At 47.1% G+C, this 20946-nt stretch overlaps 1 protein-coding gene across 1 annotated transcript in view; it reads left to right on the top strand.

Moving 5' to 3' along the window:
• The window catches only part of BLK (BLK proto-oncogene, Src family tyrosine kinase), a 45634-nt gene that overhangs the window by 13605 nt on the left and 11083 nt on the right, over positions 1 to 20946 (top strand). The window contains exons 2-6 of the mRNA XM_032636139.1: positions 13079 to 13187; positions 15467 to 15521; positions 17004 to 17097; positions 18008 to 18106; positions 19133 to 19236. Coding sequence (XP_032492030.1) covers positions 13080 to 13187; positions 15467 to 15521; positions 17004 to 17097; positions 18008 to 18106; positions 19133 to 19236 — 460 coding nt within the window. The 5' untranslated portion in view covers position 13079. The remainder of the gene's footprint in view (positions 1 to 13078; positions 13188 to 15466; positions 15522 to 17003; positions 17098 to 18007; positions 18107 to 19132; positions 19237 to 20946) is intronic.

Below are 20946 nucleotides of genomic sequence, written 5' to 3' on the forward strand. Positions count from 1 at the left end.
AACACCCAAGAAAATCATGTTGGGTGTTTCCTTAGCTCTTTTCCAGAACTTATTATCATTTCTTAATGTGGTCTAATCAATATCATCGTTAGCATGTAAAAATCTTGACTCAGTAAGTCAGAAAGAGAAAAACAAATACCGTATGCTAACGGATATATATGGAATCTAAAAAATAAAATTTTTAAAAAGGTTCTGAAGAACCTAGGGACAGGACAGGAATAAAGATGCAGACGTAGAGAATGGACTTGAGGACACAGGGAGGGGGAAGGGTAAGCTGGGACGAAGTAAGAGTGTAGTATTGACATATATACACTACCAAGTGTAAAATAGATAGCTAGTGGGAAACAGCTGCGTAACACAGGGAGATCAGCTCTGTGCTTTGTGACCACCTAGAGGGGTGGGATAGGGAGGGTGGGAGGGAGACTCAAGAGGGAGGGGATATGGGGATATATGTATACATACAGCTGATTCACTTTGTTATACAGCAGAAACTAACACAACATTGTAAAGCAATTATACTCCAATAAAGATGTTTAAAAAAAAACTTCACTGTAAACACTGCACTGAAAAAAATAAAAATAAAAACCACTGCACTGAAATCCACCTGATGACATATTAGTTATCCAGTAGGGAGATGGATAGTCTGGAAGATGGACAGTTCTAAATTTTTAGGCTTTATTATTTGGTCTTAACAGAGATTTTTATTATGTATGGTACTTTAAAGTTTACATATTATTTAAATGATTTTCACTTGATCCTTTAAGGCAAGCAGGAAACATATCCCTAGCCCCATTTTATAGATAAAGCAACTGAGGCTCAGCGAGATTTAAAAATCTTGCCCCAAATCACACAAGCTTCTAAATAAACAAATATAAGTATTTCTTGATGGTTTGGGGGTCTGTATAATAATATATTATCAAGCCATGGTATAATAATAACTGACATTTATTGAGTGCTTACTATGTGTCAAGGCACTATTGTAAGTAAGTTATACAGTTCAACTTATTTAATATAAAATCATTCAGGAACTTGCTTTCATAAAAGAATTTTTGGCTTTTTTGCCTTTGCTCATCTTATAGATGAGTCCAGATTATTCACTTTCAAGGTTTGCTGGGCAAAAAGCATGATTGCCTTTCCAAAAATGTAATTAATTATTCAAGAAAGACTGAAGCAAAGTTCTCCCTTTTTTTTCTTTTTGCCCTTAGTAGGATATTTTCTTTTTCTTTCTTTTTTTTTTGGCCGTGCCACGCGACATGAGGGATCTTAGTGCCCCAACCAGGGATGGAAGGCTTGCCCCCTGCAGTGGAAGTGAGGACTCTTAACCACTGGCCCACCAGGGAAGTCCCAGATACAATATTTTCATACTCCCCATATAGTATCTTCTTTATTCAAGTATTTGTTAAGTTGAACTTTTGCCTTCTTTTATTACATTGAAAAAGTTATTTATATACTCTTATATCAGATATATGTTTTTCAAACATTTTCCCCTGTCTGTGTTTTACGTGTTCATTTCTTTAATAGTGTCTTTTAAAGTGCAGATATTTTTAACTTTGGAAAAGTCTAATTTATCAATTTTTTCTTTCATGCTTACATGCTTTTAAGTTCTAAGAGATTTTTTTTTTGCCTAAGCCAGGATCACAAAGATTTTCCCCTATGATTTTTTTTCTAGAACTATAATGTATCTTTTTTAGCAGCTTTTAGGATTTTTTCTTTACCACTAGTTTTCAGCAATTTGATCATGATGTAACTTGATGTGGTTTTCTTCATACATGAGGTTGAGTGACTTTCTTGAATCCTTGGGTTTATAGTTTTCATCAAATTTGGAATTTCCATCTTTCATTTCAATTTTTTTTCTCTTCCATCCCTTTTCTGATAATCCAATTATGTGTTTTTTGACCACTTAATGTGGTCAGTTGTCTCACAGTTTGCTGTGCCCTGTTCTTTTTCTAGTTTTATTTCTCTTTATTTATTGAAAGCACTTCACTTTATTTTCTTTTTCTATTGCTGCTATGTCTACAATCTCTAAAACCTGCATCCTGCTCTAAAATCCTACCATAATCTACTTTTACTTGTTTATCACTTATTACTTATACATAATTTTCTAATCATTTTTATGTTTTTCACAGATGTCATCACAAGTGTTTCATTTACATTACTTCACATACTTTGGAACACAGTAGATTCAGCCAGATTTCGAAGCCAGAGAATTGGTTTTTAAATGTTAGTCTCTGACTCGGTGTACAGTCTTGATCAAGTCTTTAGACCTCACTGAGCCTCAGTTTCTTCATCTATAAAATGAGAAGGAGTATGTCTACTGTCAGGTCTAGATATACTATATGTAAAGCACATGGCAGAGTGTCCAGCCTTGAGTAGGAAGGAATACTAGGTCCAGTGCTAGTAATCATTAGTATTCATGCTCCCCTGTGATAGGCAAATCCTACCACAAAGAGTTTTATAAGTTAATTTTAGATCTCTGTGCCTCTAGCCGGACATCCATGTCTCACAATAATTACAGTTAACCCAAAAAATGTCAGGGGGGGCTTCCCTGGTGGCGCAGTGGTTGAGAGTCCACCTGCTGATGCAGGGGACGCGGCTTCGTGCCCCGGTCCGGGAAGATCCCACATGCCGCGGAGTGGCTGGGCCCGTGAGCCATGGCCACTGAGCCTGCGCGTCCGGAGCCTGTGCTCTGCAACGGGAGAGGCCACGGCAGTGAAAGGCCCGCGTACCGGGAAAAAAATATATATATATCAGGAACCTAAGACCTTTCTTTTTTTTCTTTTCTTTTCTTTCTGTCTTTAACCTTTTCCAATTTCCTGTTTGCAAGCATAAAATAGAGCCAGCTTTTTCAGTCCGAATGTCTCCCTGCCCCCTCAAGCCTGGTAGAGGTGCTTCTCTGCACAAGCCTCCCTTCTGTTTACAAATTCCACCTCTGAGTTGTGCATAATAAACATTGGAGAGGCGGCTCAAAAGGACTGATGATGGCTAGTGCCTTTGAAAGCAATTCAGGTCGTGAACAGACGCGCATCTGGGAAGACACCTGTGAGCCTCAGCTTGAGAGAACAAGGCTTCCCGTCAGAGATGTGACACAAATCCCTGTTCAGTTGCTTCTGTTTCTTCACCTCCGTCTTCAGCCTCCTGAGGACGAGGATGGGGTTTCTGTTCAGCTCACAGGGTTGTTTTGAGGGACATGTGTATGGAGGACAAACAAAAGTCATTCCTTTTAAAGACAAGAGGATCACAGGCAGGAAAACTACAAGCGTTATTTATGAGGGACTCATATGAAGAAATACCCAAGGTCTTCAGGACTATCTTTTCTTTTTTTTTTTTCAGGACTATCTTTTAATCCTTTTTGCAAGTAATACTCCAGAAATGCAGCCAAATGAAAGAAAGGGTCTTCATGAAGTGGGGTTGATGAACCTGTCTGCATCAGCATGGTCAGGGCAGTAATTAAAAATGCAGATCCTGGGGCTCCAGGCTGGACCTACGTGTCAGAACTGCTGGGACTGGGCCTCAAACTGGCTGTAAACTCCCAGCTTTGATAATGCAAGCTTAGGAACTACTGTGCTAAAGAATCATAACTGACTCCATTAGGAAGTGAACTCATGATTTAAGTTTTTAATAAAATCAATGCAAAAAAAATAGAAACTTAAAAGTAGATTAAGATCCATGGTCCCATCAGTACCAAATACACCAGTAGTTTTTTTGTTTGTTTGTTTCGACATATGGGTAGCATGTTTTACTTATCACTACTGTGTGTTTTTTGTTTGCTTATTTTTTTTCATTTACTTTCTTTTTATTTATTTTTGGCTGCACTGGGTCTTTGTTGCTGAGCACGGGCTTTCTCTGTTTGCGGCGTGCAGGGGCTACTCTTCGTTGAGGTGCGTGGGCTTCTCATTGCGGTGGCTTCTCTTGTTGCAGCACACGGGCTCTAGGCACGCAGGCTTCAGTAATTGCGGTGCGCGGGCTCAGTAGTTGTGGCACACGGGCTTAGTTGCTCCACGGCATGTGGGATCTTCCCTGACCAGGACTCGAACCCGTGTCCTCTGCATTGGCAGGCAGATTCTTAACCACTGCGCCATCAGGGAAGCCCGTGGTTGTTGGTTTTTTTTTTTTAGTATAAATGTACATGGTGTCTCCCAATAAAAGAATTTTATTCACAAGCTAGTAATTATCACAAGAATTTAAATATCATCATGGTGCCATTTTCCGCCTAATTGCCTAACAAATTTCAAGCTTGCCTATGTCAGCAGAATCAAAGGTAGGTGACACAGGAAGCATGTGTCTATATTTTACTTAACACATTGTCACAAGAAGGCTGTCTTCCTTCCTGAAGTTTTGCTCAGCACCCTCAAACGTCTTACCACCTGAAAATCATTTTGATCAACTTTACCATTGCGGGGAGTGAATTTCCACTGCTGAAATATTTTCAGTTTACAAAATTGAAATAGCCATATGTGTGTCTCCTCTCCACTGGGCCTAAGTTGGCAACCGCTTTGACCAAGGGCACACACAAGTCCAAGTCCACTGCTAGCTCGCCCAGTGGCCCTGATGTACTCAGGCAGGAGTTACAACTCTACAGTGGGTCCTGTGCTAGCACTGGGCAAATATTCTACTAGTATTGAAAATATCGCACAAGGTGTTAACTGTGGTTTCTTGACTAATTTTAGCATTAGAATCCAGCCAGTGGAAAACTCTGAACAAGGTTCTTGCGTCGACGTCTTTGGGAAAGCACCATTTCTGTATATGTAGATACTACCCAGCCCTGGTGGAATTATGCAGGGCATTTTTTTTCTGGTGTTCTCTCGCTCTCATCCTTTACTCTCTCAACTCCCAACTAACAAGCGTGGAAGGAACGCTGGAATTAGCACATCAATATTTAGTGACCCCTCATGGAACCATTAGTTGAAATGTTGATGAGGAGATGATCGATGGAAGGATCAAACCAGCATCACCTGAACCCAGATCTATCTCAGCATCACTGAAGCGGTGCCGCTGGACAGTTGGGCCTCCAGATAGGTTGTGACACAGAGCTCACGTCACCCTCATAAGGCATCCCTACCAGGAAAAGCTGAACCTGGATGTAGTGGACCCGGCAGAGTTAGTTCTATGTGTGAGGAAGAGGTAGGTAGAGCAGCAGGTTGTGAGCCACCACGAGGATGCAAACTCCAGCACGCAGAACATTCCACAGGACCACCACTCTGGATCCGATAACTCAGTGGCATGAAACAAACCTAAGCAGGGGCTGGGGGGCAGTTCCAGTAAAGATGACTTGAGAGAGACTCAACCATCCCATAGCATGTGTGAAGCTTGTTTGAACCCTGGATAGGACAAACCAACAGCAAGAAGGCATTTTTGAGACAACTGGGGAAATTGATTGCGGATTGGATGTTACATAAAACCGCAGAATTATTGCTCATTTTGTTAGGTGTGATAACGACATTGTGAGAAAATGTCTCCATGTTTTAAAGACACGTGCAGAGTATGTGGAGGTGACACAGCATGTTTCAAGCCATGAGTTTCATTTCATTTCAAAGTTTCAATCCTTTATTTATAAAATGATTTGTCTTAAAACACCTAAAGTACTTCAATCAAGAAAACAATTTCTAGGGCTTCCCTGGTGGCACAGTGGTTGAGAGTCCGCCTGCCAATGCAGGGGACACGGGTTCGAGCCCCGGTCTGGGAAGATCCCACATGCCGCGGAGCGGCTGGGCCCGTGAGCCATGGCCGCTGAGGCTGCGCGTCCGGAGCCTGTGCTCCGCAACAAGAGAGGCCACGATAGTGAGAGGCCCGCGCACTGCGATGAAGAGTGGCCCCCGCTTGCCACAACTGGAGAAAGCCCTCGCACAGAAACGAAGACCCAACGCAGCCAAATAAATAAATAAATAATAATTAAAAATGAACATCTGGTTAAAAAATAATAATAATTAAAAAAAAAGAAAACAATTTCTAAAGATAACTGGTGAATCTAGGGGGATGAGTATGGAGGTGTTCATTATACTCTTTATTTTTATATTTAGGAAGTTTTCATTAAACATAGTTTTAATCTAAAAAAGTGATATCTGAGCCATCCGTTAAGGACTACCTAGTGTTTTCTTCCAGGTGGAAGTGATTTCTTCTTGCTGCGCTCACAAGACCTCTCTTCTGTACGTCACCTGCCTACCCTGCTTGTTGTGACTTGAGTGTACGTCTCACCGCTTATCGTCCCCCGAGAACGGACGCCTTCCTTGTTTCATCTCTATGTCTTCGCTGTGTCTGACACAGTACATGGTTGACAGTGACTGAATGAACACAAGAATATAGTTTCTAAGAGCCAACACTACAGCTGTTTCATGATCACATGTGGGGGGAGCGATATGGGCAAAGGTGATATAGCCTCATTCAAGTTGAGTTATCCTGAACTTGAGACTCGAAAAATAAGTTTCAATTCAAGTTCTTTGGCCTCTTCTTTAGTTTAGAGTCATAGGCCCATCACTGTACTCTCTAGGAAATGGGCATTGCACTAGTGGATTCGTGGGGGGCAGGCCTTGGAATGCTTGGAAGTAGACAAATGTTCCACGAGGGCAGAAGGAACTCGCCAATGACAGCCTGGCGTCTCACCACGACGTCCAACCCCCAGGATGGGCCCTGGGTCTGCACACCACCACCCAGGCTCTCACCCCCAAAGGAAAGGTTAGGAAATCCCGAAGGACCCCAGTGGTAGCTTAGGGCACCATGAAGCTCTCCTCTGTCACCCAGTTCATCCTCTAGTTAGAATTTATTTAGCACCCTCTCTGCTCTCGTTCCTTTCTGACCCTCATGTTGTTTGGTCCACATGACAACCACGTGATTTATGTACGGGCTGTTGGTCCTTGAACTCTAAAAAACCTATGTAGCTGTGCATTATGTGTCAACATCCCCAAACATTTTCCATGTGTTGAATTCGGACTTGAGCACGTCAGCTGGTGAATGGACTGCCACCCGCCTGCCAACAGCTCCGTCTTGGCAGGACAACATTTTCATCTGGGTAATAGTGTGTGCACAACTGTTTTAATGTTTTGGTGCATCTGCCCCCTAATTTTACACAAGTAGTCATTGGAATTACGCCTGTAATCATGGGTAAGTGCATAATTAAAAGACATCTGTGAAAGGCTAAAAATAGACAAAGATTTGCCAAATAGGCAAGACATAATTGACACGTTATTAGTTTTTGTTTAAAAACATGCTAAAGATATGGCATTCTATAAAGCCAGGATCGGGATGAAGGAATCGCACCCATAGGGCATTGCAAGCAGAAAAGTGCACTGAAACCTGGTTTAATTTCCACAGAAACAGAACTGCCCCTTCACCCCCAAACAGGAAAGTCCATTGTTTGGCTTTTTTCGGCATTCACCTTTGAGTATGTTTTCTCAGGAAGTCTTTATGTATGAAAATGGGGAGTAGTTTCATACTTCCCAATTTTATAGGTCAGGAGACTGAGCCTAGGTGATGTGATTTGCCCAGGTTCACACAGTCAATTCGTGGCTTGCTTTTGAGCCCAGCTTGCTTGGACCACCCACTCCCCCCAGAGCCAGGGAGGAGGGAGATGGCTGTACGAGGCTCTGCCTGGAATTCCAGACCTCCCCCATCCAGCAGCTCCCTAGAGGTTTTTCCTCCCGGCAGGAGGGCTTTGGAGGCAGGTGCAGCCTCCACAAAGGAGAGGACTTTGTGTCTGAGCCTGAGCTGTGGGCCCAGGGGATGGAGCCCCAGGCGGGGCACCCATGTACCTGATTTGGGCGGGGAGGTCAGGGGCAGCGTGGGGGCTGAGAACCCCCTCCAGCACCTGGCTCTGTCACCTTCAGTGTGACCTTAACAAGCCACCTTGCCACTCCATCCTCAGCTGTGAAATGAGAATACAGTTAAGTCCCCTACATACGAGCCGTCAAGCTGAGAACTTTCAAAGACGCGAACGTGCCCCTGGGTGCCAGCTGTTGTACTGGACTACTGTACGTCTCAAGGAACTGGACTGTAAGATTGAAAATGTTTATTTTTTGTGTTTGCTTTTTATGTATTATTTGTGTGAAAAGCATTATATACCTATTACAGTACAGTACTATATAGCCGACTGTGTTAGTTGGGTACCTAGGCTGTTTTGGACTTACGACAGCGCTGTCGGAGAGGAACTCGTTCGTGTGTAGGGGAGTTATTGTAATTGTAACCACCCTATGGATGCTACATGAATATTGAATGAATCATATATGTCAAGTGCTTTCATCCTGTGAAATGCTGGCCACTGTGAATAAAGGCTTTCCAGTCTCTCTATTTTTAGTTACTGCCTCTGCCACATCCCCTGCCAGGCTGAGGCTGTGTTTCAGGTTTTGTCTGTTTGCTTGTTTGTTTTTGCGGTACGCGGGTCTCTCACTGTTGTGGCCTCTCCCGTTGAGGAGCACAGGCTCAGCGGCCATGGCTCACGGGCCCAGCCGCTCCGCGGCATGTGGGATCTTCCCGGACCGGGGCACGAACCCGCGTCCCCTGCATCGGCAGGCAGACTCTCAACCACTGCGCCACCAGGGAAGCCCCTGTTTCAGGTTTTCAGCGTCTCCCCGGGGGCCTACATTGATCTCCCTGCTCTGGTTAAGGTGGGCAGGGGCGTCTAATTCATTTCAAATAAACAAGCAGAGGTCGCCTCCCCCAACATCCCCTCCTCTTTCTAACCCCTACCCCCTGCACTACACACACACACACACACACACACACACACATGGGTGCATTCACATGCTTGCTCTGTCATGCACTCACAGACACACGCAGGTGCACGTGTGTGCACTCTCTCTCTCACACATACACACACACACAACTCACATCCTTCTCCCATCCATCCTTCACCGCTGGGAGGAGGCCAGTGCCCTCTAAGTGCAGCAAAGCCCCCTGAACACCCAGGGAGCCGCACATGTTGCCTTGGGCTTCTGCGTGGACGCTGCGTTTGTTTCCTGGCTCCACCCAGCCTGAAACTGCTAAAATATCACAGCGGGGTGGCAGCCCAAGCACGCGGACACAGCTCTGCTTGTCACATGGCTTCCTGGGTAACTCAGGCTCCCGTCAGAGCCTCTGGGGTGGAGGGACCCTAGAGAACCGGTGTGTTTATAAAACCCATGGAAAAGCATCTGTATACACACTGCTAAGGAGTCAAAGGACGAGGAAGTGTAAGTAGTGGTGATTTAATCTGAGGAATTTTACTTCCTGTCAAGTTATGTAGATGTTCAGTTCTGCTATTTAAGTGGACATAAAGGTCTGCCCAGGAAGTTTAAAATTGGTGGCAGTCTGGTTGACGCTTCATTGCTCCAGGAGGCTGGGTGGGAGAGGGAGGAAAGGCCTGAGGCCCAGGCAGCCATTCTCCAGAGCTGGGGCTGACCCGAGTCCAGGCCTTACGCCCCTTCTGGTCCCCGGCAAGGCATTCACATCTCTTTTCATTTTCTGCTTGTACCAATAAGATTATGTTTCCTGTTAAAGGATTCAAGGAATACATAAAATCATAGGAAAGAAGGTAAAATTCACACGAGGTCTCATTACTTGAGATAAACAATATTAACACTTTAGGAAATATCTTTTTGGAGTCCTGCTTTGCATTAACACCCACACACACACTTTTTTTAATTTGCTGTTTTTTCTGTTGGGTGTGGGCGTGCTTCCTCCCTTTCTGTCTCTGCCTCCCCTTCTGTCTCTACCTCCTCCACCAATCACCAAAGTAAACACCTTCGTGTTTACCCTCCCAAACCTATTTCCATGTAATATAAAAACACGTGCATGTGCCTACATAGGGGTTTCTTGTCTCATTCTTTGGTTTTTCCGAATATGGGACAGCCTCACTTCTTCACATCCTGCTTTTCCCACCTAACTATATGTTGTAGCAATTCCTCTTAGCCTCGCTGGTAAAGATCTAACATGTTCTTTTTGATAGATGCATAATATTTTAGAGACTTTTAAAGTGCAGATTTACTCAACAATTCCCCAGTTGGTGAGCAGTTACAAAGTTTCTTTTGTTTTGTTTTTTGTTGCTACAATTATTGTGGCAATAAACGTGTTTGTATCTCATATATTCCTATATAAGGATGTCTTAGTACACAGTGAGATTCTTGGAAGTGGGATTGTAAATCGAAAGGTATGTGTAGTTTTTCCTTTTAATAGAACTTGAGAGATTGCTTTCTACAAGTTTGGCAATATTTCATATTTTATTTGTTCAATATTTATTAAGCACTTACTCTGTACCAGGCACTGTTTTAGCAATTTGGATTAACAACGTATAATGCAAAGATCCCAGACGTCACAGAGGTTTCATCTTAGAAATGGAGTGGGAAAGAACAGATGAAATAATAAATAGTTTTGTACCAGAAATGTAAGAAAACACAATTTTCCTTTTCTTTACCATCAACAATTGGTATTACCATTCCTCTTTTTTTTCTTTTTTTAACAACTTTATTGGGGTATAATTGCTTTACAATGGTGTGTTAGTTTCTGCTTTATAGCAAAGTGAATCAGTTATACATATACATATGTTCCCATATCTCTTCCCTCTACCATTCCTCTTATATATTTCCCCATCTTATTGATGCAACGTTCTTGTAACTTTGATTTGCATTTTCCAATTGGTAAGTAATTTCAACATTTTTCACATGCCTATTTAGTGATTTGGATTTGTGTTGGATGGATTGTCTATTTATAATTTTTACTCATTTTTGTATCGAGTAGATTATATGCTAAACCCATACTTCTGGCCAAATTTCATGACCTCTGCGTATAAGTGGACATTTGTTTGCCATATGCTTTGCAAATCTTTCCCCCAATCTATTGCTGATCTTCATGATGGTTTCTTTTACTGTGTAGTACCTTTAACATTTATGAATCTGTCCTTTTGTTATGAATATGTCTTTTTGTCCTCTCTCAGCTTCTAGCTATTCCATCTTTGTCAATTGTTATCTCCAAGCTCTGCGTCATATGTATGGTCTCCTAAATTTTCTTCCAATTAAAATTGTTTAATTTTTAATATATTTTTTCAATACACCTGGAATTTATTTTTTTAATATGGCGTGAGATTGGCATCCAATTGTATTTTGTTCTAGGTAGATAGCTATTTCCCCAATACCTTTTATTAAAATAAACCCTCACCTCTCCACTGAATTAAAATGCCACTGTTTTCATATATGCAGTTTCCGTATGTACTGGAATCTGTTTGCATTCTAATTATTATGTGTCACTGATGATATGTCTATTCCTATTCCACTTTCATGCAGGTTTGATTTTACTCTCCGTTTTCATAATTTTAAAGCTAGGGTAGGACTTTGTTTGGTCATAGAAACCTTCAGATAATGTTATCCAACTAAAAATTGTAATTATTGAAAGTACATTTAATTTATATTGGGAACATCAAATAAGTCATAATCAAGAAAGAGAAGAGATGAAAATAATTACAAAACAATACGATGTAAAACTTCATAGTAAATTGGAAATGGAGAGGAAATCAAAGATGTCCTATAAATCATATAAATTATCAAAGCGGTGCAAGAAGGAGGAAAAGTGGCAACAAATTCCTGTGGAAGAAACTGGAAATTTATTTAGAGATCTACTATTTAAAAGGGTCCCAGGAACAGATGACTTACCAGCTGAGTTCCATGTAGTCTTTAAAGAACAGATAACCCCAATGTTATTAAACAATTCAAGATCATAGGAGCAAAGACGAAGAGATCTCCGGTATGTTATGAAGCCAGAATCATCTTAAGGTTAATTCCTTATAGAACAATCACGCTCAGGAATATAGATTTTCATTCAAAATAAAATATTAGCAAATAGGACCCATCCGTGTATCAAAAAGACTAAGGCACTGTAACCAAACAGCTTTTTGTTTGTTTGTTTTTGTTTTTATTTTTTCGCGGTACGCGGGCCTCTCACTGTTGCGGCCTCTCCCGTTGAGGAGCACAGGCTCCGGACGCGCAGGCTCAGCGGCCATGGCTCACGGGCGCAGCCGCTCCGCAGCACGTGGGATCTTCCCGGACCGGGGCACGAACCCGCACCCCCTGCATCGGCAGGCAGACTCTCAACCTCTGCGCCACCAGGGAAGCCCCGAAGTAGCTTATATTCCAGAATGCAAGGATGTTTCAGTAGCAGAAAATTGATCAACATAACTCATTACATCAACAAATGAAAGAAGAAAATTATCATATAAACAGATATTAAATAGTCCCCTGATAAAAGTCAGCAGCGCTTCCTAGTACAACCCCATAATCTGTTATCCAAAATGTGGGTAAGTGTGGTGGTCTAGTGTCCGCCAGGGCTCCACAGTTGGCTCTGCATCGCTTGACTCTTTGACCGGGAACCAGCTGCGTAACATCTCAGACCTCCTACTTGCACTTATTTTAGAGACTTGAAAGGATGATACAAGATAGGTGAAGTTCTTAGTCAAGAGTAAGCTCTCCTTGAACAGCCGGCCCTGGAATGGGGGTGGTGGTGAAGTGGCGATGCTCTTGGCTGTGGTCCCCGGGGTCTTTCCCACATCTGTCATTTGAAGATTCTTTACCCAAGAAAAATCTTGATCGTATTTCACTCACCTCTCAAGAAGATTCCCTGATATTGTTGAAAAGTTGGCATTAGATGCCTGTACTATCTTTGTGACCTAAATTACAGCATCTCACCTGAAAATCTGAGCTGGAAAGAACCTCAGAATGTTCTAACGTGGGCCGGGAGAGGGAATGTGACTTTCCCAAGTGAAGACTGAAACCCAGACCACCAGACACGTTGGTCAGCCTCTTTCTAGACGGCAAGGCTCCTACCCCCAGGGGCCTGGGATCCACCCTGGCGGTTTCTGGTAGTTTCCTCAGGCCAGACCATCTCTGTGTCCTAAACCCAGGAGCCTCTCCTCTCTGGGCCACTTCTTCCTGCTCTGGGAAAAAAGATGGAGGCAAGCTTAGCCCACCCAAGCCCCTCCTGACCCCATGTTCTGACTTTGACCTTCTCTGTCCCCCTGCTTCCCCACCTTTTTAATCGGCAACCAGAAGGGGTTTGGGGACGCTCTTGTGCACAGAGGCTCTGAAAACCTACTCACATGGCCAATCTTCTGTGTGCTCTCTGACAGAATGGGAGTGGTGAGCAGCAAAAGGCAGGTCAAGGAGAAGGGGAAGGGCAGATGGAGCCCCGAGAAGGCCAGCACCCAGGGCAAAGAGGCCCCACCACTGCCGCCCCTGGTGAGTGACTGCTGTGCGCAGCTGGAGGGGTGGGAGAGGGGCACACGGAGCTCCCCTGCGCGGCTCGGGGGCTGCTGCTCGTCTGCAGCCAGCACCAGCGCCATCTCTAGACAACGCGGGGCACCAGCAAGTAGACCCCTCCCACTGCCACCACCACCCACGTCGCAGTGGTGGCATAGTACCAAGCTTAGCAGCCAGATTGCCGAGCTTAAATCTATGAGCGGTGTGCTTCCAGGGAGGTTACTTAACTCCTCTGTGCCTCAGTGTCCACATCTGTAAAATGGGTACAGTAAGAATGCCTTTCTGATGGGGACGTGACCATATGCAGGTGTGCAAGGCACAGGACCTGGCCTAGGGGGCTCCCGGTAATCCTTAGCCAGTTTTCAATGCACACGGGCAGGCTTGAAGAGGAAAGGAAATCAAAAATGTCAACTTGAAGAAAGGGTGGGGCGAGGGGGGGTCTGGGGCATTTAGCAACATCTGCTGCCCCCACCCCCTGCCCAGAAGCTCCTGATGGTCATTGTCCCTTTCGTGGCACTGCTGCTGGCATTCCAAGCAGCTTGCCGTCCTGGGATAAGGCAGCCTAGGACTGGAGGGGCCCCTCAAGTTCTCATGGAGCCTGTCATGCAGTTCTGGTCTGTTCACAAAACGGTTGGCACCCTTTGACAGTAGCATTCCCAAAGAGGCACTTTTAGATGATGATGTTCGTGTCTCCCCCGCCCGGCCACCTACCCCCTTTTGGTTTGGGTCAGTTGGGAGTCATGCCTGGGTCCCCCAACCCTCACCAGCACATTCGACTGGCCATTGCTTTATTCTGACAGTGACCTGATGGGGGAGGGGAGGGGGGATTGCCAATCCTGTTTCTTAGAGAAATCTTATCTATCCGTGTCCCAATTTAGTGCAGGGCTTGGCAGGTAGCAATGAAATGTTTGTTGAATGAATGAATGATCGACTGGGAAAACGCCAACTTCGACTGTGTTCGTTATATGCTAATAAGTAGTAGAGCCTGGAAGGTTTTGAACTTTTTAAAAAGTCACATCATATCTATTAATTATGGAAAAAAATCGTAAATACTCATTATTCCACTGCCCAATGATACCTGGAGTTAGCACTTCAGAGCTTCTGCCTCCAGACCCCTTTTCTGTGGGTTATTTATATTACATGTTTATATTGTCAATGGAACCACGCTATACATGCCATTTTGCAAAATCCTACTTCAGAATTGTGTTCAATAAATATGGAATACAAAAAGAATATTTGGAGACTTCCCTGGCGGCCCCAGTGGTGAAGACTCCATGCTCCCAATGCAGGGGGCACGGGTTCGATCCCTGGTGGGGGAATCCCACATGCTGCGTGGCCACAAAAAAAAAAAAAAAATTTGTAACGCATATGTCAAGTTGAACAAAGAACAGAATGAAGAGCCAGCACAGCTCCGTCATCTTCAGAAGTAGAAGGTGACCGGTTGAGACTGTCTGCTGCCCCCAGTCTATCCTCGTCACCCCGGGCCCCACTATCCTGAGAGTGTGTATCATTCCTTAGCTTCACTTTTTCGGTGTGATCACATATGTATGTGTTTCTAAACACTCTTCAGTTTGATTTTACCCATTGTGGACTTTAAATCATTTGAATCAGACAGCATGTATTTGTCCGAGACGTGGGTTTTGGATCTCTGTTACGTTTGTGGGTTTTATCCACGGGGATGCCTGGGGCTGTAGCCACGAACTTGCCCCGGGTTTCGTTGCATGACTCGCTCCAGTTTGTCTATTCGTCTATCTTTTTGGTCAAAGCGTGATTTCCACACTTCAACGATTTTTTTTTTTTAATTTTTTTTCTGGGAGCCTTCCGGTGCAAAAGTTTCTCTACAGGGTACATACCTGGGAATACATCTGTTGAGTTTGAGGGAAATATGCTTTTAAAATAATTTCCCTTGAGAGCAAATACTCTTTTGCAATTTCTCTTTTAAAGAAGAACCAGGATTTTAACCTGGGTGATACGGCTTCCTCCCACAGTTCCACAGCTGCCTCTTACGAAGTTGGGGCATCCCCACGTACCCCTCCTCCAGCCACATGTGTGGTTGGGCAGGCGGTCCCGGCTTGTGGGACATGGCACTGGCACCTGGGGCTTGAGGCAGCATGTGTAGAATTTACCTGTGCAGCCTCCTGGGCCAGCAGAGAGGTTCCCCCAGACCCTCCAGCTGGCACGCAGCAGTCTCACCCCTCCTGCCCTGCCCAGGCCTCGGGGCCGTGACCTAACACAGAGCACGTGCATTTCCACTCTAGGTCGTGTTTAATCACCTGGCTCCGCCCCCTCCTGACACCAGGCACCCGGACCAAGGTAAGAAGGGGCTGCTTTGGCAGCTGAGGCTCCCCTGACCACGTCCTCCGGGCCCCTGGCTTCGTGCAGTTGGAAGAGGGGCCGAGATGCGAGTGGCTTCCTGGGGAAGATGGGCCCTCGAGGGTCGGAGAGGAGGAGGCCTGGGGGGGTGCTGAGTGAGGTGCCCTAGGCTTCACCTGCCCTTAGAGGGTGTCCCTCCAGGAGCCAAGCACCAGCTCATTTAGTGTACCTGAGCCTGGGTGGGCTTTTTTTTTTTTTTAAAGACTTTACAAACTACGAACGAGCACCAAAAGAGTTACAGCAAATACAAACAGCATCGTCAAACCGTGGCTTTCAAAAATTCTAGCTCCCAACCTCCACGGGCGAAGGCCGATGGCTCTGCATCCCAGCCCTTGCTCTGTTCCATATGGAGTTTCCCATATCTAGTTTCCCAGCCCACTTTCAAAGGCCCCCTGCCGGCCTTCTAACCACCCCTGGTCTCCACTTCCACTCTGATGGGCCGGACTGTGGAGGTGACATAATGAATGACCTTGGGGGTTCAGGCCGGGGCAGGGGGCTCACAGGATGGGGCTTCCGGGAGAGCTCTGCCCCAGCATCTTCATAACCCACCTGCATCCAGCACCGGGAGGCCTCAGGCATTAGAGCACTCTCACGACTGCACTGAACAAACAACCCAGAGCCCTGCTCTGCCCCAGGACTGCGGAGGATGCAAAACTAATTACGATGGGGCCTCTCCGCGAAGGAGCTCAGAGTCTGTCAGTCAAGAGCTGCAACCCAGTTAGTGGCCTCACCTGGTGCCTGGTGTTTCTTATCCGTGCTGAGGATCACGGTTAATTACCATTAGGGGAGATCCTTACTTCCTGCCGGGGGCTTCGCATCTCCAGGAAGGAAGTCCAGGAGAAGGAAGTAAAACCAACTGCCTTTGGCACAAGACCTTGAATCTCAGAACCGGAGGCGGCCTCTGTCATCTATTCCAGCCCCCCTTCCCGCCGAGGGGAGGTGAACAGCTACACTCTGGTGACAAAGCTGAGTCATCTACTTCTGGGGACGCTAAGTGGTCTCCAGGTGACCTTTTTCGGGGCGGGGGGTCTTCGCTCCCCAGAGCTGTGCAGAAAAGCAGAGGTCATTGGAAAGACGATAAGCCAAGCTCCGGAGCCCGCTCCGTTGCAGGGACCAGCAGCTCGTCTGGGTGCTGCCAGCCGGAGCACTGTGACAGGGCCCTGGGTACCGTTACAGGTCAAAGTTACAGCTGCTATGTTCCGAGACCACTACTCCCCTTGGAACAGAGGCAGGGAGGGCAGGGGGAGAAGGGGAAGAGAGGGGAGGGTCATGGCCTCCGAAGTGATAAGGGATGGTTCCCGGACGTGGGTCTGCGTCCCTCAGGTCCACACAGCTGATCTCCCTAGATATTCAGGATTTTTCCAGCCCCTACCATCGCTCTAGCAGCCCAAGCAGTGACCACCTCTTCCCTGTTCACGCTAGAGGAGCACTTCGTGGTGGCCCTGTATGACTACAAAGCCGTGAACGACCGGGACCTGCAGATGCTGAAGGGGGAGAAGCTGCAGATCCTGAAGGAGTAAGTGTCCCGGACACCGTCCCTGTGACTGCAGGACCCCACCCCCGGCCCACCTACCTTTCCCCCAACCCACCGCCCTGCACGGCTGCCTCCAGAATATCTTCTCCAGTGCCCTGCCCCCCAGCCCAGCCCAGTCACTCAGTAGTAGGGGTTCGTATTCACTACCTCCTGCTCTGCTGTCAAAACCCTACTCTTCCTTCAAAACCCACCTTTAATGTCACCTCCTCCATGAAGCCCTCCTGATGCTCACAACGCTTGCCTGGCTGCTCCATCACAGCTCTGGGCTGGAGTCTGTTGTGTCCAGATTTGTCTCCCTTGTGAGACAAGCTCTCGCATGAGACCCTACCCGTGAATTCAGCTTTAGTTTATCCAGAGTTTCTTCTCAGAAACTGCTCTAAAGCTACTCTCTCACACATCGGGCTGGTCCTGTGGAGGCTGAGGGCTCCTTTATTTCTTTATGTTCTGCGATAAAGTGTGAAGGCCCTGACCTTTTGACCATCTGTGGGCTCTGGTTGGTCCTCTCCTCCACAGCCCTCCTTGTTTCTGTCTTTCCCGTCCAGTCCAAACTCAGTCCCCAAACCCTATACGTGTCCCATTAATCGAGAGGAAGGTGGTTCACCAGAGGACTGGGGCCCTCGTGGGTGGATCAGGCTATGGAGACAAACCTCCCCCGGAGGCTGCGTTGTTCCCTTTCCTCCCCTGGGCCAGGAGCATCTTGGGCCCATGGGATGCTGGCGAGTTGGAATGACCTGGACACCCCGCATCACTGAGCCCCTGGCCCCAGTTCCCTCCCTCTGCCCAACCACCTGCCTCTCGAATCCTCTGCCTCCCAGGGGTGAGATGCTGTGGGCTGTGAGCTGCCCAGAGAGCCTTGTGGGAGCCACTACCTGTTTTGTTTTTCTTTCCCTAGAGCTGGAGACTGGTGGTTGGCCAAGTCTCTCATCACAGGAAGAGAAGGCTACGTGCCCAGCAACTTTGTGACCCGAATAGAGACCCTGGAAGTGGAAAAGTAGGTGGACAGACGGCCCCTCAGAGCAGAGGCGTGTGCTGGGGGCTTCTAGTCTGCTCAGGGCAGAGCCTAAAAGTATCTAAATAGCAGAACAGGGTGTGAACCTGGCACAGAGGGGGCAGGAGAGGGGTGGGGACTTGGTGCCGCTGGGAAAGGCTTGTCTAATGTCCCAGCAACGTTTAAATCTCTGTGTGACACTGAGGGTGTCACTCAGGGAGCCCATCTCACCCTTCCCATCTGTAAAATGGGAGCTGCCTCTTTCCTGGCTAACCTGGTAGAGACGACCCCATGTCCCACCGCCTTGATCAGCCACCCTCCTCCCCTGCCTCCAGGACAGGGCTCAGGGATTGCACCTTGGGGGACTCATAGGATGGGGTCCTTAGGGGACAGCTCCGCCCCAGCATCCTCATAACCCACCTGCACACGGCACCAGCCAGGGCCTCGAGCATTAGTGCCCTGAGCAAACAGAGCCAGAGCCCCAGCTCTGCCCAGGACCGGGGAGGATGCAAAACCCATTATGACATGACCCCTGCCCTGAAGGAGCTCAGAGTCTGTCAAACTCACGAGCTGGCACGGGTCTGCCGCCTCGTCTAGTGTTCCCATCCAGCGATGCTCGCCCCCAGGAGGGCTCCTTGCCCAGCACGCCCGGCCCTGTGCCTGTCCCTGGACCAGTGTGGGGCGGGCACATCCACCCTGGCCAGCCTGTGCTCAAGGGGCACTAGAGACCCAGCCCCAAGTAGGGTGGGCTGTGAGGGAAGGTGTCAGGTGCATTCTCCCAGAGCAAAATTAACAAAGGGCACCAAATACTGCTCTCCTTTCATTTCAAGAAAACACCAAGTCCATCGCTGACAGCAGGGAAGGGGATGGAGGAGTATTTCATGTATCAAAATGTGAGGGGCTCAGCTCAGGGTTAAGTTGGCAACAGGAACACATTTCATCTCTGGAGGGAAGGGACTTGGGCGACAATATCCCCGGGAGTGTGGCCACTCTCTGAGGTCTGTCTGCCTTTGTGCTTTTCTTTTCCAGGTGGTTCTTTAGATCAATTTGCCGGAGAGATGCCGAGAGGCAGCTTCTGGCTCCAATCAACAAGGCCGGCTCCTTTCTTATTAGAGAGAGCGAAACCAGCAAAGGTAAGCCTGGGCCTCCGCTTCCCTCCCTGTGCAGCCCGGGAGCCCCACCTGCAGCCTTGCTTCTGGGAGTTGGAAGGGGGCCAGTGTGTGGGGTGCTAGGCAGGAGAACCTGGCGGCGTCCACCCCGGGGGGTCCCTCCCACATCAGGACAGCCAGGACAGCCCATGGGTATCCGGTAACTGAGCGTGAGGCTGTACACATGGACAGTTCTCCCAGGGCCCCGCTGGAAATGTGCCCAGCACGAGAGCTGCTCCCATCTCGGGCTGGTCTCGCACTGCCTCGGTCAGCAGGGGTGCTGAGGCTGGCGGGGGCAGAAGAGGGGGTGTGACCCCGGGCCACGTCTGGAATCAAAGGATTTGGGAGCTGAAAGAATCCTTAGAGATAATCTCAGCTAGAGGCTGTGACTCAAGACACTTCCAAGAGCCCACGAGGTATAAGTTTGTGATATACAAGGACGGGGCAGTGATCACTGAGATCTGGTGGACTCACAGATTCAAACCCACTGACCCAGCAGAACGTTTCTGCCACCACCCTCAAGTCACTGGGTTTTCTCTTTCTCTGTCTTTAGTTTTCTCTCTGTCTTTCCTCCTCAAAGTTCTTTCTTCTATAAAGTATAAAACACATCTAAAAATTGCATAAATTATAAATGAGTACATAATTATAAACGTAGAGTCATGCTAAGTAAACACCCGTGTGACCACAAGAGCGAGAACATTCCAGACACCCAGAGCCCCTCTCCCTGCCCCACCGGTGCCCCTTTCTGATTCACCTCCCCACCCGCCAGAGAAGCCACCACTGTCCTGACTTGGATGGAAATCCTTCCTTATCTTTCTTTCTAGTTTTACCACCCATGTTTTGTCTGTTTCTCACCTTTATACAAATGGAATCATAGTATTTTAGTTTTTGTGTGTGTCCTATTCCTTTCACTCAACACTGTAAGATTCTGTATTCGTGTGCCAGGCCTTCTGAAGCAAAGTACCAGGAACTGGGGGACTTAAACAACAGAAATGTGTTTTCCCACAGTTCTGGAGGCTAGAAATCTGAGATCAAGGTGTCAGCAGGGCTGGTTTCTCCTGAGGCCTCTCTCCCTGGCTTGTAGGTGGCCGTCTTCTCCCTGTGTCCTCACATGGTTGTCCCTCTGTGTGTGTCTGTGTCCTCATGCCCTCTTCTTATAAGGACACCAGTCATATTGGATCAGGGCCCACCCCAATGACCTCATGTTAATGTAATCACCTCTTTAAAGACCCTATTTCCAAAGATAGTCACATTCTGATGTACTGGGGGTTAGGACTTCAGCACAGGAATTTGTGGGGGGGGGACACAATTCAGCCCATAACAGACTCACTCGTGTTGTTGAGGATAGCAACAGTTCTCTTTGACTGCTATACGGAATCTAGTAGATGAATATTCCATAAGTTATTGTTATTTCTCCACGCTAACGTTGGTGGACTTGGGGTTGTTTCCGGTTTGGGGCTGTTGTGACCGTGCTGCTATGAACCTTGTTATATATGCTTCCTGGTACATGTTTGCCACTAGGGCGAAGAAAGCCTTTGTTATCAGGACACTGCACAGAGGGACCTGTTACAGGAGAGGAGGTGGCAGCAGCGACATCAGAGGTGAAGGGGAGAGAGGGTGGCCGGGCTGTGAGCCTGGCCCCCCTGTGTTGGGGCAAAGAGAAAGGACAGGGCTTTCCTGGTGGGAGCACCACCC

Source organism: Phocoena sinus, chromosome 6 (genome assembly GCF_008692025.1).
Source record: "Phocoena sinus isolate mPhoSin1 chromosome 6, mPhoSin1.pri, whole genome shotgun sequence".
Taxonomy (NCBI): Eukaryota; Metazoa; Chordata; class Mammalia; order Artiodactyla; family Phocoenidae; genus Phocoena; species Phocoena sinus.